This window comes from Prunus dulcis, chromosome 3 (assembly GCF_902201215.1).
Source record: "Prunus dulcis chromosome 3, ALMONDv2, whole genome shotgun sequence".
Classification (NCBI taxonomy): Eukaryota; Viridiplantae; Streptophyta; class Magnoliopsida; order Rosales; family Rosaceae; genus Prunus; species Prunus dulcis.
In genome coordinates, this window is record NC_047652.1 from 5,720,318 (window position 1) to 5,735,026 (window position 14,709).

General features: G+C 37.7%; 2 protein-coding genes across 9 annotated transcripts; one reads left to right on the forward strand and one right to left on the reverse strand.

Annotated features, from left to right (window-relative positions):
- Positions 1 to 125: 125 nt before the first annotated feature.
- On the reverse strand, positions 126 to 6,463 carry LOC117623446 (protein tesmin/TSO1-like CXC 3). 8 transcript variants are annotated; one of them, XM_034354432.1, is made up of 12 exons: positions 6,221 to 6,463; positions 5,633 to 5,793; positions 4,979 to 5,459; positions 4,762 to 4,863; positions 3,729 to 4,417; positions 3,578 to 3,646; positions 3,133 to 3,316; positions 2,957 to 3,055; positions 2,624 to 2,690; positions 1,130 to 1,222; positions 968 to 1,033; positions 225 to 871 (listed from the first exon to the last, which is right to left on the reverse strand). In XM_034354432.1, exons 1-12 carry the CDS (start codon positions 6,293 to 6,295, stop codon positions 609 to 611), a joined length of 2,349 nt encoding a protein of 782 aa, XP_034210323.1. In that variant the 5' UTR covers positions 6,296 to 6,463; the 3' UTR covers positions 225 to 608. The 8 variants fall into 8 exon arrangements, 7 of the variants coding, with proteins under 7 accessions (XP_034210323.1, XP_034210322.1, XP_034210321.1 ...); XM_034354431.1 differs by having other exon boundaries at positions 968 to 1,045; XR_004585126.1 differs by adding an exon at positions 126 to 216 and having other exon boundaries at positions 426 to 1,222.
- A 1,574-nt stretch (positions 6,464 to 8,037) lies between these two features.
- On the forward strand, positions 8,038 to 14,228 carry LOC117621576 (periodic tryptophan protein 2). Its single transcript, XM_034352136.1, has 7 exons — positions 8,038 to 9,258; positions 10,039 to 10,290; positions 10,398 to 10,490; positions 10,899 to 11,270; positions 12,690 to 13,034; positions 13,490 to 13,717; positions 13,829 to 14,228. Exons 1-7 carry the CDS (start codon positions 8,038 to 8,040, stop codon positions 13,997 to 13,999), a joined length of 2,682 nt encoding a protein of 893 aa, XP_034208027.1. The 3' UTR covers positions 14,000 to 14,228.
- Positions 14,229 to 14,709: the final 481 nt, after the last annotated feature.

Below are 14,709 nucleotides of genomic sequence, written 5' to 3' on the forward strand. Positions count from 1 at the left end.
CCTCAACTTCCTTCACATAGTAATTGTAAGTTTGCAACTCAAGTAAATGTCCACTCGGAATTATAAGAAAGGAAACTAATATTGTTAGTTATTTGACTTCAAATACAACCATTTCATCTACTAAGCACGTCTCCATTAAAAATTCCACCTTTGCAGTTTTCACAATGAGCATCCATAAAGCACGTCGGTTGAGGAACCGAACCAAAATTCTAACACCTGTGAAAGAAGCGCCAGTAAAGATTATAGACTTTATATATCAACAGGATTACAGTACAGAGAGACACCAAAAAGAAAAAAAGAAAAGCCTGCAAAATAATCGAAGGACTAAATCTTTAAATGACAACTACACTTGATATTACAAAACTTTTGCAATGGTATTACAATGAAGGCCAACAATTAGCACTGCCTTTTGCAACAAGGCTTACCAAATTTCTGGAAATACAGAAGCATTCTTTCATTGAGCTTGTAAAGTTGGAAGCAGATCGATAGTTGGTGTCCTGCAGAAGACAGTAAGTTGTATGCAGATTTTCTACAATCAGATGTGAAAGCTATCTGAGTCATGCCTTGCCCAACTCCTTGTGTGTTGTCCAAATGTTCTTGTTGGCGGATTATTTATCATCATTCTCAATTTCATTAGTGCCTTCTTTGGAATTACGGTGCGGTGTAAGAGGAGGGAAAGAAGGCATAGCCTGCAAAATGAATTTGCGGCCACTTCTCAAGCCTGTTGGAGATCTTTCTCTTAACCGGTATCGGGATTGTGGAGGTGACACACGTTTCTGATTTGGTGAGCTAGCCCTTACAACCTTGGTGGGGTTGGAAGTTTCCTCGAGTATCTCAGGTGTATCATCATAGGGTATGTCATAATGTGCACCTGCACCATCAGAATTGAGATCATTGGGACCCTTGCCTTCGGATAATTCCGGGGTAACAATGACGGCTGAACAGCCCCAGTGAAAGTGGCCAGTACCTGATGGCTGAAGCTGACTTGATGGCAACTGGGCTTGTGGAATTTTTGCAGAGTTACTTGATGAAGCTGAAGAAAACGCTGTGCGTGAGCAAGGATGTGACAAAGGTGTAAGCTTGCTTATATCAGAAATTCCTTCCCATTTCGGTGAGTAATGAATGATACCTGGGGCCTTGATGCAAGCAATAGCACCCTTCACATTATCCAGCTTCTCAGCGGGGTGGGCTTCCCACTTTTTAGCTCTGTTATATACTGGTTCTGTAATTGTAGCAACATGGAAAAGTAAGAAGTCTATCAGTGAAGGATTAAACGAACAAAAATATAACCATCCTAATGAAATGTTAAATATGCGTTTCATAAAATTTACCATTCTGTGAATGCTTTCATGCATGCTTACTAACCTATTGAAAGCTCACTGATTGAAAGGAGCAAAATTTAATAGCACTGCATGTCTTAGTATGTATGAAGTGTGCATGTAAGAGACAGAACTAAAAGATTGTCTATTGCTGCTCTTATACGGTGGGAAAACATAGGAGAAATAACGTGGATGTTTAAAAATGAAATAATTTTATCTCTCTCTCTCTCTCTCTCTCTCTCTCTCTAGAGGGATCCCTCATTGAGGGATACCCTTTAGGGTACCTTACGGTACTAAAATTTCAATAATTTAATTGAGTGGTCAAATGATATCGGATTCAAGTATTTTTTGTAGAGATGATCTGTGAATGAATATCTACAAAATAGATGGTTTGGATTACTGAAATACAATGCGGAGTACGCCTACAAGGATGTCCCTCAAATAACTTATTTGAGGGATTCCTCAATGAAAGCTCTGTGTGTGTGCATATATATATATAGGGTCTCGATCGAGGGACAAATTTTAGGGTGTTAGATTAGGGCACATTCAATGGTTCAGATTGCATATATTATAATAATGAATTGTGATTACCACAACACTTTCACATTTAATATTTTACATTCTCTGTCCTCTCTCTTTTCTAAATTATCGCGCCCTTCCTTTCATTGAAGGATCCTTCAAATAATTTTATATGAGGGGCACCTTTTAGGGTACCTTACGAATTTTTTTTCAACAATCCAAACTGTCTATTTTTCAAGTCTTCATTCATAGATCATCCTTGCAAAAAATCAGAAAATTTGAAAATCATTATGGCATCTAATTGCTAGCAACAAAATAAATGAACACAATGCTTCAAGAAAAGACTAAAATAACAATAATCTGTGTACTGCTGCTCGTTGAAGCACACGATACAAAAAGACAACTTAAAAAGATTATGAGGATTTCGAATTCTTAGGCACCTGTCAATGAATTTGTTGAAACAAAAAAGTAAAACATTATAAAAGTGATTTCAAGCTGTATATTTGCTATTCACCAACTGAACTGCATGATAGCTGTGTAGTGACTGGATTTGCTAGCAGATAAAAAAGGGAGAAGCTGAAGAAACAATTGCATCCGCAAAAGAAATTTCAGACGTCCGTATAAGATAAATTTTGTATATATATAAACATGTGTGTGTATAAAGTTCTGTTGTTTCATTTTCTTTGGTGCTGAAACACGGTGGTCATAGAAAATATATTAAAATTTATATTAAAAAATGAATAAATAAAGAACACAGAATCATTGCAAACAAAGAGAACCATAACCTGGAGTAACGCCAAACGTATTTTTGCAACCCTCACATCGACACGCGCTGGAACATCCAACTTTAGCCTTGGGAAAGGAGCAAAAGAAAAAACAGATATGTCAAATCAAGATAAGTCGAGGACATATCAACACTAACCAACTTCCTAATCCAAATCTTTTCCAATGAACTTGTTGCTTTTCTGACTCGTTTAGTTGAAATTATGAAAATCCATATCGTGTTAATTTTAGAAATTCTATAATGTGTGTAACAGTTTGGGAGGGGGAACCAGAATTCTTGGAGAAACACCATTTTTCTGATATTACAAGCAGTAAATATAAATGTACATATAAACCTGGAAGCATTCACAGTATCTTTTCAGACACTTTGACTTCTTGCAATTGCAACCTCTCTTGTGCCTGGCTGAGGATGGGGTTGTCAAGTCCTGTTCTTCCTGTGGAGTTCTTATGCTCAAAATGCTTCCAAATGAGAGACATAAAAGAACAAGATATATACTTTGACAGGGATTACCATAAAGTTGGGCGAAGAATCAATGGCATTGTCGACAACTTTTGGAGTAAATGCAAGTGGATTACGAGCTTCAATTTGCTGACGTATATCAAGAACTGTGTCCTCAAACTCAGGCTTGTTATAGCAGTTTACACATGCACAAGAATCCACACAATAAACGCCAGCTGCAAAGCACTCACAATAACTGCCAATGATGAAGAACAAGCTGAGACAAACTGCAAGAATGAATGGTGAATTGTATGTACTTATTTGTCCACAAGTTACCATGGGAAATTTGTTGTTTATGAGGTCACTGAGATGCTTTTGCATCAAGGTTCTATAGGGAAATGGTTGACAAAAACTGAAGTCTAGAAGAACAATTGATAGACCATTTTTCCTAATGTATGATATGCATTCCAATATGTTTCAAAACAAAAATGGGTGCTATTCGCTTGCATTCACTTACAGTTTCAAGCACTTAGACCTCCTACAGTTGCAACGTTTGCAGCCCTCACTCATGTATGCATCTCTCCTCCTATATGCATTTCAAACAGCGTATTAGGTGAGCCATGTAAAAATAAAAATGAAGATTAATACACTGATAATATTGCACTTGCCTTTTCCTTTTAGGGCTCAGTTGGTTTAACTCCTCAACCTCATCAGTCTCCTGTGAAGCAGACATACCCACCTCACAAGGAGCTGCCTCCTGGTCAACGAGCATAGAATGACATGGGGGCTTCATAGTATCCGTAGAATGAAAAGTGAAAGAATTAGCTTCAGTAACAGCTTGGCTTTCCTGCTGACCACTGGCCACATGAACATAAATTTTTCCAGATACAGCTGAAGTCAAGATACTACTTGAGTTCGTTGCTATGTTGTTGCTGCCATGCTCTAGCATCTGCTCTGGCGTACTCAGATACCCAATTGATTTCTTGCTTGAAAAGATATCGGAGCTCAAGGATGTAGATCTAGAAATGCGATTCAGATGTAAACCAATACCAGAATGGATGGGAGCGGAGGTGGTAGAGTTTACACCAATTTGGGCTGATGTAAATGACTCATAGGGGGAGGAAGGGAATTGTGAGGTGTCACAGCTCACATCCTGCAGACTGCTTGAGGCTCTGTTATCGAAATGAGAGGAAGCTAGACTCTTCAAGTTTGTTAGAATAGATGGTGACCTTGAATTGGTAGCATCATGTGTCAGGCTATTAGGACTCTCACTGTTACCAAGGATAGTGAACTTATACGCTTTTGCAGCCTCAAATTGAAGATGCCTACGTATACCACGTTCATTTTGACCACTCTCCTACATTTGAATACAGAAATTATTCAATTGCATGTGTGAGTAATTCGTTTGCATTACATACATAGAATTGCTTACTTATGTGTGAGTGAGGCATAAATGAACAATAGGCGATATAATCCGTGTAAAAGAAGAGTTTAATAAGAAAATGTCAATCTCTAACTATTGGCCAAGAAAGGAGAAGTTCATATACGGACATGTGTAATTATATATACAAATTCTTCCACTGCTGCAAATGAGGAACATTACTTTTGACATGAAAAACTTCCAAAGATAAAATATCAACATAGTACAAAATTATTGATCATGAGCCAACTAAGAAAAGATATCTTTTATATGATTTATACCTTAACCAATCCTTTTTGTACTCTTTGCTTGCACTCATTTGAATCTTCGCGTGACTGACTACTAGCATTTTTTTCATCATATTGACAACCTGCCCTGTGCAACTTAACATTGAGAGAAACCAACATTTTAAAAAATAAAAAAATAACCTCCAGCTTGATCATTAAACAGAATATTCATAATTTCATGTTAAACTGTAAAATGTACCGAAATACCCACATTCACCTTAGCTGCATTCTCTCCACAATTTTGTGCTCTGGAAACAAGACATGCGTTTACATCAGACTCCTTGACTTTTTCAAATATAAACCTTGAGAGCTCTTCAGTCTTTTTACCATCCCTCTGATTGATTGCAGCTTGACTCATTTCAAGTGAACTTAAAGGCAGATCCTTTTCAGCTTGATCTGATAATAAAACGGCTTCATTCTCTGGGCTACCAAACATAATATCACAAACTTCGGTATTGGATTCTTTGCCAAGGGCAAAACCACTGTGTAACAACCGAGGGACTTCATTAGTTCGTTGCGAGCGTAAATCAGCAGACCATGTAGAGTCTACCTCCACAGGGTCAGCCAGATATTCATCAACACAACCTGAAGGACTGCACAACTGGACCTCCTCAAAACTTGGATTCTGAATCTGGACTATATTTGTGTTACATTCTTTGTATACCTCTGAACCTGCTTCAACTATATCATCCCTGTAAACATTTAGGAAAAATATTTCTAATGAAGGGTAAAAAAAAAAGTTACCTGGTTGATTGAGTTAGGAAACAAGAGATTAAACCAAATGGGGGAATAAATAATCTAGTGCAGTATCATAAGACGCAATCAGAACGCAAGAAACTCATGAAATTAGTTAAACATCTCACACCTTTCCAAGAAACTGGTTTCTCGCTGTAGATTAATATGAGGAGATGTAAACACAACTGGCGGTGTCGGCAAATTAGTTCCCAACAATGTTTGTGTATAACTGGCTGTCGTCGCTGTATTTAAAGGAGAGAGATTGCTAAGGAAATTGGAGAAAGGAGACTCCTACAATTTAAATAAACACAGATAAGAAACCTAGCTCCATTATTCAATAAGTCAAAGAAAAACATAATTTCCAACATTAACAGACAACATTTGCCTAGAACAATTTTAGCTTTTTAAACAAAACAAAAAAAACAAAGAGGTTATCCCCAAAACTTTTGACATCCTATGAACTTGCTTGAGTAAACTATTCACAACTGTCTCCAACCACAAAAGATTGAACTCTCAAGTTCTTTTATTATAGTTTTTCTCTCTCATTTCCCATTTCCCCAACATCTTTTCCCTCTCTCTCTTCAACCAAAAACTAAAAAACAAAAACTTTACTGAAAAGTGAAACCCCAAAATTCTCTTAACAAATCCCAAAACTGCTAAGGCCCATTGAAAGTCGAAACCCTAAAATTGGAGTAAAAACGAAAGAGTCAGTTCATACTTGCACAGCCGGAGACGAGGAAATGGATGATGACTTGGTGGCGGCGATCCGATTGGCTTCAGGGGTACGATCCATTTTGTCGAGAAGAAGAATCGGCAAAGGCTGTTTCCTAGAAAGTGAGAGAAAATTATTAGTGGGGATTTTCTCGAGAAAGTGACTACGAGACTAGAAGAAGCAGAGCAGTGGAGCAAGAAGTCAATGTCATCATCCTCGTACCCACGCTTTTTGAACAACCAACCGAGCGGGAAAAAAGCGCCGTACGCTACTTCGGAACCCCTTCCTTTCCTTGTACTCGCTGTCTCTCCCTCTCTCTCCTCCACGTGTTTTTCATTCATGAATTGGCCTCTGGGTTTTTGGGCTAATCCAGAATTTTGGTCATAAAGTTCCTGGGCCTTAAGGCCTAAACTTGCACTGAATTAGGGGATTTACATTTTTCGTCCCTAAAGTTAATTGATGTTAGCAATTAGGTCCAAATCAAATTGTGTCAATTATGTTACAAAACTCCAATGTGATGCTTGGGCTTATAATACTGATTTTGTATGTGTTTAAAATCTACTTTGATAATGGAAAAGGGTCTTCATTTGCAGATCAGTTGTCTCATATCCGAATTTCTATGGGACTTTGATAGTGTGTGTATGAGAAACTTCTATCTCTATTAAATTTTAGACCATTGCCTGTATTGAAAAAAAAAAGGTCATACATATGATACGTTTAATCGGGTCGAGTTTGTAACAAGTTGACACGATATGCATTTTAACAAATCTTCATTTTCGCAATAAATTTTAACCAATAAGTAACACGTTATGTTTATAAAAACTCCTTTAACTTATTTATTATTATTATTATTATTTTGGTTAATAGGTATGGACATTAACTATATTTTATGAAAAGAGATTTTGAGTGATTTGGATATGGAAAATGATTCAAGTTATAAAGGATAAATATTTATTTTTAATTGCTAACAGTGAAAATTGTACTTAATGAGAGAATGGATAGGTGTCAAACAAACCAAGGCGGCCCAATACGGCACAAGCAAAATCCTTTTAAATAAGGCCCGATATGGTATGACTTGTATTTTTGAACCGTGCTGGGACGAGATAATTAGGTATAATGGGCTGGGTCGGGCCATGGCTCGTCAGGGGCCGTGTTGGCTCGAAATCCAACTTGCAGGTCCATTTAAAGCCCATTTATTAAATTATACTTTTTTCAAAGAAAAATAATATATTATTACATTTATATATTAAATTCAAGTATATTTTTTTCTTTGAAAATATATATTAAAATTTAATGTTTTCTTTAAAACTCAATTTCTATTCGAATGTACTTTAAATAAAGTTATTGACCTCTTTTTCTTAACAAATAATAAATATTATTAGTATATACATAATTGTAAAAGAGCTTTAAATTATGTAGTAAAAAAATTACAAAAAAATGTAATACATAAGTCAAATTTTCCATGTGAACTCGGGAAGAGATTGATGATTTTTCTAAATGAGCAGACCCGACATGACCTATTTATTAAATGGACTCTAAACTGGACGACCGGGCCTAATGGACATAGAAAGTGAATTGGACTTGATTGTAAAAACTAAAACTGTGGGGACCAAAATGAAAATGAAATGTAGCCCCAAACTAGAGGTTCAAAATTGTGAGTGTCCCTTTAGTTAAACCCTAGATAAACCCTAGCGTGTCTTTACAGACTAAAAACTCCTCAACGTTCTTCTACCGACCGAGTTTGGTTGCTGAGAAAATTTTGCCTAATTCAATCCGTTGTACTTTCCTGCGTTTTCTCTGCGCAACCTAACTGTGAAAAAACAATGAACTACAGGTTCCAGAACCTCCTCGGAGCTCCATACAGAGGAGGCAACGCCATAATCACCAACAACACCGAGCTAATCTCACCGGTCGGTAACAGAGTCTCGGTCACCGACCTCATCAAATCCCAAACCATAACCCTACCCGTCCAATCTTCCTCCAACATCACCCGAATCGCCGCCTCGCCGGACGGCGTGTTTCTCCTCACCGTCGACGAGAATCACAGATGCCAATTCATCAACCTCCGGCAGCGTGTGGTGCTTCACCGCATTTCTTTCAAAAACGCCGTCAATGCCATCAAATTCAGCCCTGACGGGTCGCATATAGCGGTGGCCACTGGTAAGTTGGTTCAAATTTGGCGGTCTCCTGGTTTCAAGAAAGAGTTTTTCCCATTTGAATTGGTTAGGACTTTTGCTGATTGTGACGATAAGGTTGTGTCATTGGAATGGAGTCCGGACTCAAGTTATTTGCTTGCCGGGTCGAAAGATTTGACTGCGAGATTGTTTTGTATGAAAAAATTGAAAATTGGTGTGTTTAAGACGAAGCCATTTATGTTTTTGGGTCATAGAGATACAGTTGTGGGTGTGTTTTTTGGTATTGATAAGAACACCAATAAGGTAAGCAATGTTTATACAGTTACACGTGATTGTTATATTTTTAGTTGGGGTTTGAGTGGCAATGATGGTGAGTTTGATGGAATGGATGTTACAGAGCCACCCTCTCCGGGTACACCAGATAGGGATGGTGATGGTACAGTGGAAGGTGTTGGTAGTGGTGATATTAAGAAGAGGAAGGGGTATGAGGGCAGAGGTGGTAACTTGGATGAAGAAGGTGGGTATTTGCTAAACAGGAAATGGGAGTTGTTGAGGAAGGACAGTTTTATGCAGGCCCAGGCGAAGTTGACAGCCTGTGATTATCATAGGGGACTTAATATGTTGGTTGTGGGGTTCTCAAATGGTGTATTTGGGTTGTATCAAATGCCTGATTTTGTGTGCTTTCACTTGTTGTCGATATCAAGAGAGAAAATTACAACTGCAGTTTTTAACGAGCTTGGAAATTGGCTGACATTTGGGTGTGCGAAACTTGGACAGTTGCTTGTGTGGGAGTGGAAGTCAGAGAGTTATATATTGAAGCAGCAAGGACATTACTTCGATGTGAATTGTCTTGCTTATTCGCCAGATTCACTACTGTTAGCCACTGGAGCAGATGATAACAAAGTCAAGGTATGTGAGTTTTTAAAACCTGAAGCATTTTAATTAGAGGATAATGCGTGTGTAGTACAATGCAAATTTTTAGTTCAAGCATATTAGCTACATGTTTTAAACTTTTATGATTAAAGGATGAGGTAAATTTGTTAGCTATCTTTGGCAGATTCATATGATTTCGAAAGAAATGTAATGTCTGTAAAATATAATGGATACCATTCATGCATTGGTTTGTTGGGTTTTCTTCACTTAATGACTAACCCTTTTTATTTAATCCATTTGTTTCAGTTGTAGCATGTGTTATGTTCAATAAATTATGACTGAATTTCAAAACTGACCATGAAAGATGCAACTCAATGTTACTTTTTGTTTTTAATGATTGCTTTTGTGCTGAAGGTCCGTATTACTTGTTATGATGACTATGTATTACCTCATTCTAGTCTTATAATTCTCGTATTAAACAGTCATCATGAGATTTGAACTCAGAACTGGCTCCAACAAAGTGGAGACTAGGTGACACTAGACCAAATGGTCATTGGCCATATCTGTATTCTAGAATTGTCTACTGAGTCCAGTAATGCGTGACAGTTTGGTGGGTATATGATGTACTATTTCCTATTGTGCCCAGTTATCATACATAGTTTGTGACAATGAATTAATTATTGGCATTTTTCATGCATGTTGCGCCTTCATTTTTACATTCAACTTGCGAATGTGCAGATTATTAGGTAGTATTTGGACATAATGCAGTTATGGACTGATATCACACCCAGAGAGCTTACTGTTTGGTTTATGCAGGTTTGGACTGTTTCTTCAGGCTTCTGCTTTATAACGTTCTCTGAGCACACTAATGCAATCACTGCACTCCACTTTATGGCTAACAGCCATAGTCTCCTAAGTGCATCTCTGGATGGGACAGTTCGTGCATGGGATTTGTTCCGTTATCGAAATTTTAGAACATTTACCACTCCTGAATCTAGGCAATTTGTTTCATTGGCAGCAGATCAGAGTGGTGAAGTGATTTGTGCTGGAACTCTTGATTCCTTTGAGGTGTTTTTCCCCCTTTCTCCTAGTTTTTTTTTTTAAATATTTTTTTTTACTTTAACGGTTCATTTTAATTGCTGTTCCCTGATTTTTCTTAATGTTCTGTACTCTAGATCTTTGTTTGGTCGATGAAGACAGGCCGTTTGTTGGACATTCTTAGTGGTCATGAAGGTCCTGTTCATGGTTTGATGTTTTCTCCTACAAATGTGAGTTTACTCATATTACGTTTGGTTGGTTGCTTGTTTAGTATAGATGCCTATCCTCCTGTATTCCTAAGTCTGGTTATTGTAGATGCCTATACTTGTGTAAAATTAAGTTGGTTTCTATTTATGATTTGGGGCGTTTTCCTTATGTATTTGGTGTAATGCATCACCATGCCCTTGAATCTGCTCACCTGTGACTCTTTTTGAGTGCCTATGAGCCCTTGGGAGATTTCAGTAGTTGGACCATTTGTTTAAAGTGGTTAGATTTGATCAAACCGCTGAAATATTCTAACCATTCAGGTCCTCTCACAAAGTTGCTCAGAGAAACTTTGTTTTTATCTTTTCATGTATTCAACCAAAAGTTTATTGACATGTTTGGTTTGATAGTTGTTGTTTTTCTTCCACATGTAGGCAATTCTAGCTTCATCATCATGGGACAGAACAGTTCGGTTGTGGGATGTTTTTGATGGAAAAGGTGCAGTTGAAACATTTTCTCATACGCATGATGTTCTTACAGTGGTTTACCGCCCAGATGGAAAGCAGTTGGCTAGCAGCACATTGGATGGTCAAATTCATTTCTGGGACCCAATTGATGGTTTGTTAATGTATACCATTGAGGGTCGCAGGGATATTTCTGGAGGTCGTCTGATGACAGATCGTAGATCAGCTGCCAACTCAAGTTCAGGAAAATTCTTCACAACCTTATATTATTCAGCTGATGGGAGTTACATATTAGCTGGAGGAAGTAGCAAATATATCTGCATGTATGATGTTGCGGATCAGGTTAGTTTCTTACATGGTCAAGCTTTGAAGCTTGCTTCTCACTCTAAAACGTACCTCAAACTTTTCTGCCGCTGGAACAACAAGACCTTAACATTGATTTATATGCACACATCTTTTGGTCCTTTTTTATTCTTTGAAGAAACTGCATGGAAAAGCATGGGCTATACGTTCATTCACGGTTGGATTACAAGCTTTCACCCATTCTTACATAAGCAATTGTTATTTACACCAAATTTATTGCGACTTTAGCCAACAAAGTGATATATTGAAAGCTTGTAGGTTATTTGTTGTGATTTTCTTCCCCTGTCCATATGCAACCTTTTCACCACATGGATGTAATGCTCACCATGATTTCTATCTGGATTTCAAATGTAGCCATTTCTTATAAGCTTTCTTTTGATCTACACTTTCTTCTTAATCTTCTTTCATTTCATCTTGGTGAATAGATTATAAATTGGTGTCTAGAGTGGCTCGATGAAAAAAATACACTGTAGATGTTATTAGGCCTGTTGAAAACACTAGATGTTAATAAATTCAGAAAATTGAGGAGAGCAGGTCTGCATAGTGTTTCTTATGCAGTTTTTAAGGCTTTGAACCTCATACCTGATATATTGTGAAGGTAGTGAGAGGGGAGAGGGGGGTGGGGGGGTGGGGGGAGGGGAGGGGAATACACATGTTTCAAATGTGGAACAGAGTTGAATGGATTTCTCTGAAGTTCAAGATGGATGTTCAGAAGAGAGGATCAAACATGTGATGAGAGTTTTGATAAGAGCTGTACAACTCCCCACCCCTTGGCCAGTGTCCCAATGAATAGATTTCTCCACTTATAAGTTGCATATTCAGAAGGTCAAACATGTAACAAAAACATTGATTAGGGCTGCACAACTTTCCATTTCTTGGCAAGTGCCCCAATGAAAGGAAGTGGTTGCCAGAATACTCCATTGCTTTCAAGGTCCGAATGACTTCTAAGCCCCTCGTCGTATGTCATTTTTGAAATAGTAGCCTGCTTTTTTCATACTTTCTTATGCTTGTTTCTTGCTTTTGAATGCTACATCGTGTATGCATTTGTTCTTTGGTAGAATTTCTCTCCCAGAAGCTGTTACAGTCAACTTGTTTCAACATCAATTTTCTACACTTTATTTGTCCTTAGGAAAATGCCAGTTATCCGGACTTTTTCTCCCAGTGTTTTTTCCCATTCTATGTGGCGCATACATCATTGCATTGATAAAAACAACAATTTTGTGGAATCCAATGTGAGAATGCCATGTAAGTTCGTAAAAGGAAAGTTAGGATGTGTAGCATTAGTCCGCCTTCCATGGTCTTTTCTCCGAATCTAGTAACGTAACTCCTCTGCTTAATTATTTCCAAACTTCACATGTTCTATGTATGCCTATTGATGTAGTGGATTTATTTTTACAGGTATTGCTGCGGAGGTTTCAAATAACTCACAATCTATCTTTGGACGGAGTGCTTGACTTCTTAAACTCAAAGAATATGACAGATGCTGGCCCATTGGATTTAATTGATGATGATAACAGTGATGCAGAAGAAGGTATTGACAAACAAACCCGGGGAAAGTTAGGTTATGATTTACCAGGATCCATGCCTAACCGCGGAAGGCCGATTGTTAGAACAAAATCCTTGAGAATCGCCCCCACTGGTAGGAGCTTCTCAGCAGCAACAACGGAGGGGGTTCTAGTTTATTCAATTGATGATTCCTTTATCTTTGACCCAACTGATCTTGACATAGATGTCACACCCGAGGTACTTGGTGAAACTTTGGAATATTACAAACTTCATGCAAATGTCATTGCTTTTGATAGAACTATAATATTGAAAGAAACAAAGTCGATCAACATTTTACCCTTGCAAATGTAGCATAGGGCATAACTAAAATGACATTAAGACAACTAATCAATTTGCTTTTGTCTTTGTTTAGTTATAGGGTATTTCTATTTAGACCTTTAATTTGCTCAATAATGCCCTCTACTCAGTTGACCCAGTAAACATTTGAATTTTTTTGTTCTTTACACTCAGTATCCGCACCATAATACTACAATTGCTCCAATTAAATGTCAAACTTTTTGAACTTTGATATATTTTTTTTTCTGATAAAAATTGATACTTCATTTAAGAAAATGGCACTTTTTTTCTTTCTTTTGATAGCATTTCTACAATCAATTTATTTATATTCCATATTAATTCTGATTACATTACAGGCAGTTGATGCAGCACTCAATGAAGACCAATTGAGCAAAGCTTTGATCCTTAGTCTACGATTAAATGAAGACAGTCTAATTAAAAAATGTATTTTCACTGTTAATCCAATAGACATCCCTGCTGTCGCCGCATCAATCCCTTACAGATATTTGCAAAGGTTAATTGAGGCATTTGCAGATCTTTTAGAGAGTTGCCCACATTTGGAGTTCATACTTCGGTGGTGTCAGGTATTTTTAACAATTTCCAATTCTGCTCAGTTTAGATTCTGTATTCCTGTTACAGCAGCATTGTTTCTGTATGAAGATCTCACTAATGGTTTGCTATTGTTTGTCTTGCAGGAGCTCTGCAAAGCTCATGGTAACTCTATTCAACAAAATTTTCGGCAGCTGCTTCCTGCTTTAAAATCCCTGCAGAAGGCAATAACCAGAACACATCGGGATTTGGCAGATACATGTTCTTCCAATGAATATATGCTTCGATACTTATGTTCAGCAAGCTCAGGGAAATGAAAATCATGGCAATGCTGCTACAAACTTTGCCAAAATTTTCAGAGTAAAAGATTACTGTTTGCATTGCAATGTGTTAAATCAACTTGCTCGGTTTGGAACCCTCCTCAAGAAGTTGGAAAATAGTTATGCTACAATTTGCGAATCATGGACAAGAACTGCAATTTGTTGGTTAAAATATAATCCATGTAACGAAGTCTTCCGGTTAAAATCGAAGGTGTATTTGCAGCTTAGTTCATGTTGTCTCTCTGATAGTTGGAAAGTATTTTTGTCCTTTAAATTATCATGGTGTGACTGATAGGCAATTATCATATCATCAGATAGCAACCTGCAGTTTTGTGTACTTCAGTAGGCCTGGGCACGGTTCGGGTCGGGTCAAGTTTTGGCCGACCCGCGGGCCAAACCGAAGGCAACATCGGTTCTCGGGTCGGGTCGGGTCGAGGGTAAAACCCGAAATTGGGCCGAACTGTAAATGGACTTCGGTTCTCGGGTCGGGTCTGGTTGTGATCGGTTTGGGCTTGAGCCCAATTTTACCATTTTCAAAAGCCCAAATTATTTTTACTTTCAGCCAAAAAAAGCCCTAATCAAATTTATTTTTAGTTTAAAAAAAGCCCAAATCAGATTTAGTTTCAGTTTAAAAAAGCCCAAATCAGATTTACTTTCAGCCTAAATCAATTTTTTGTTGTCAAATGGCCAAAACCTAATAAATTCTT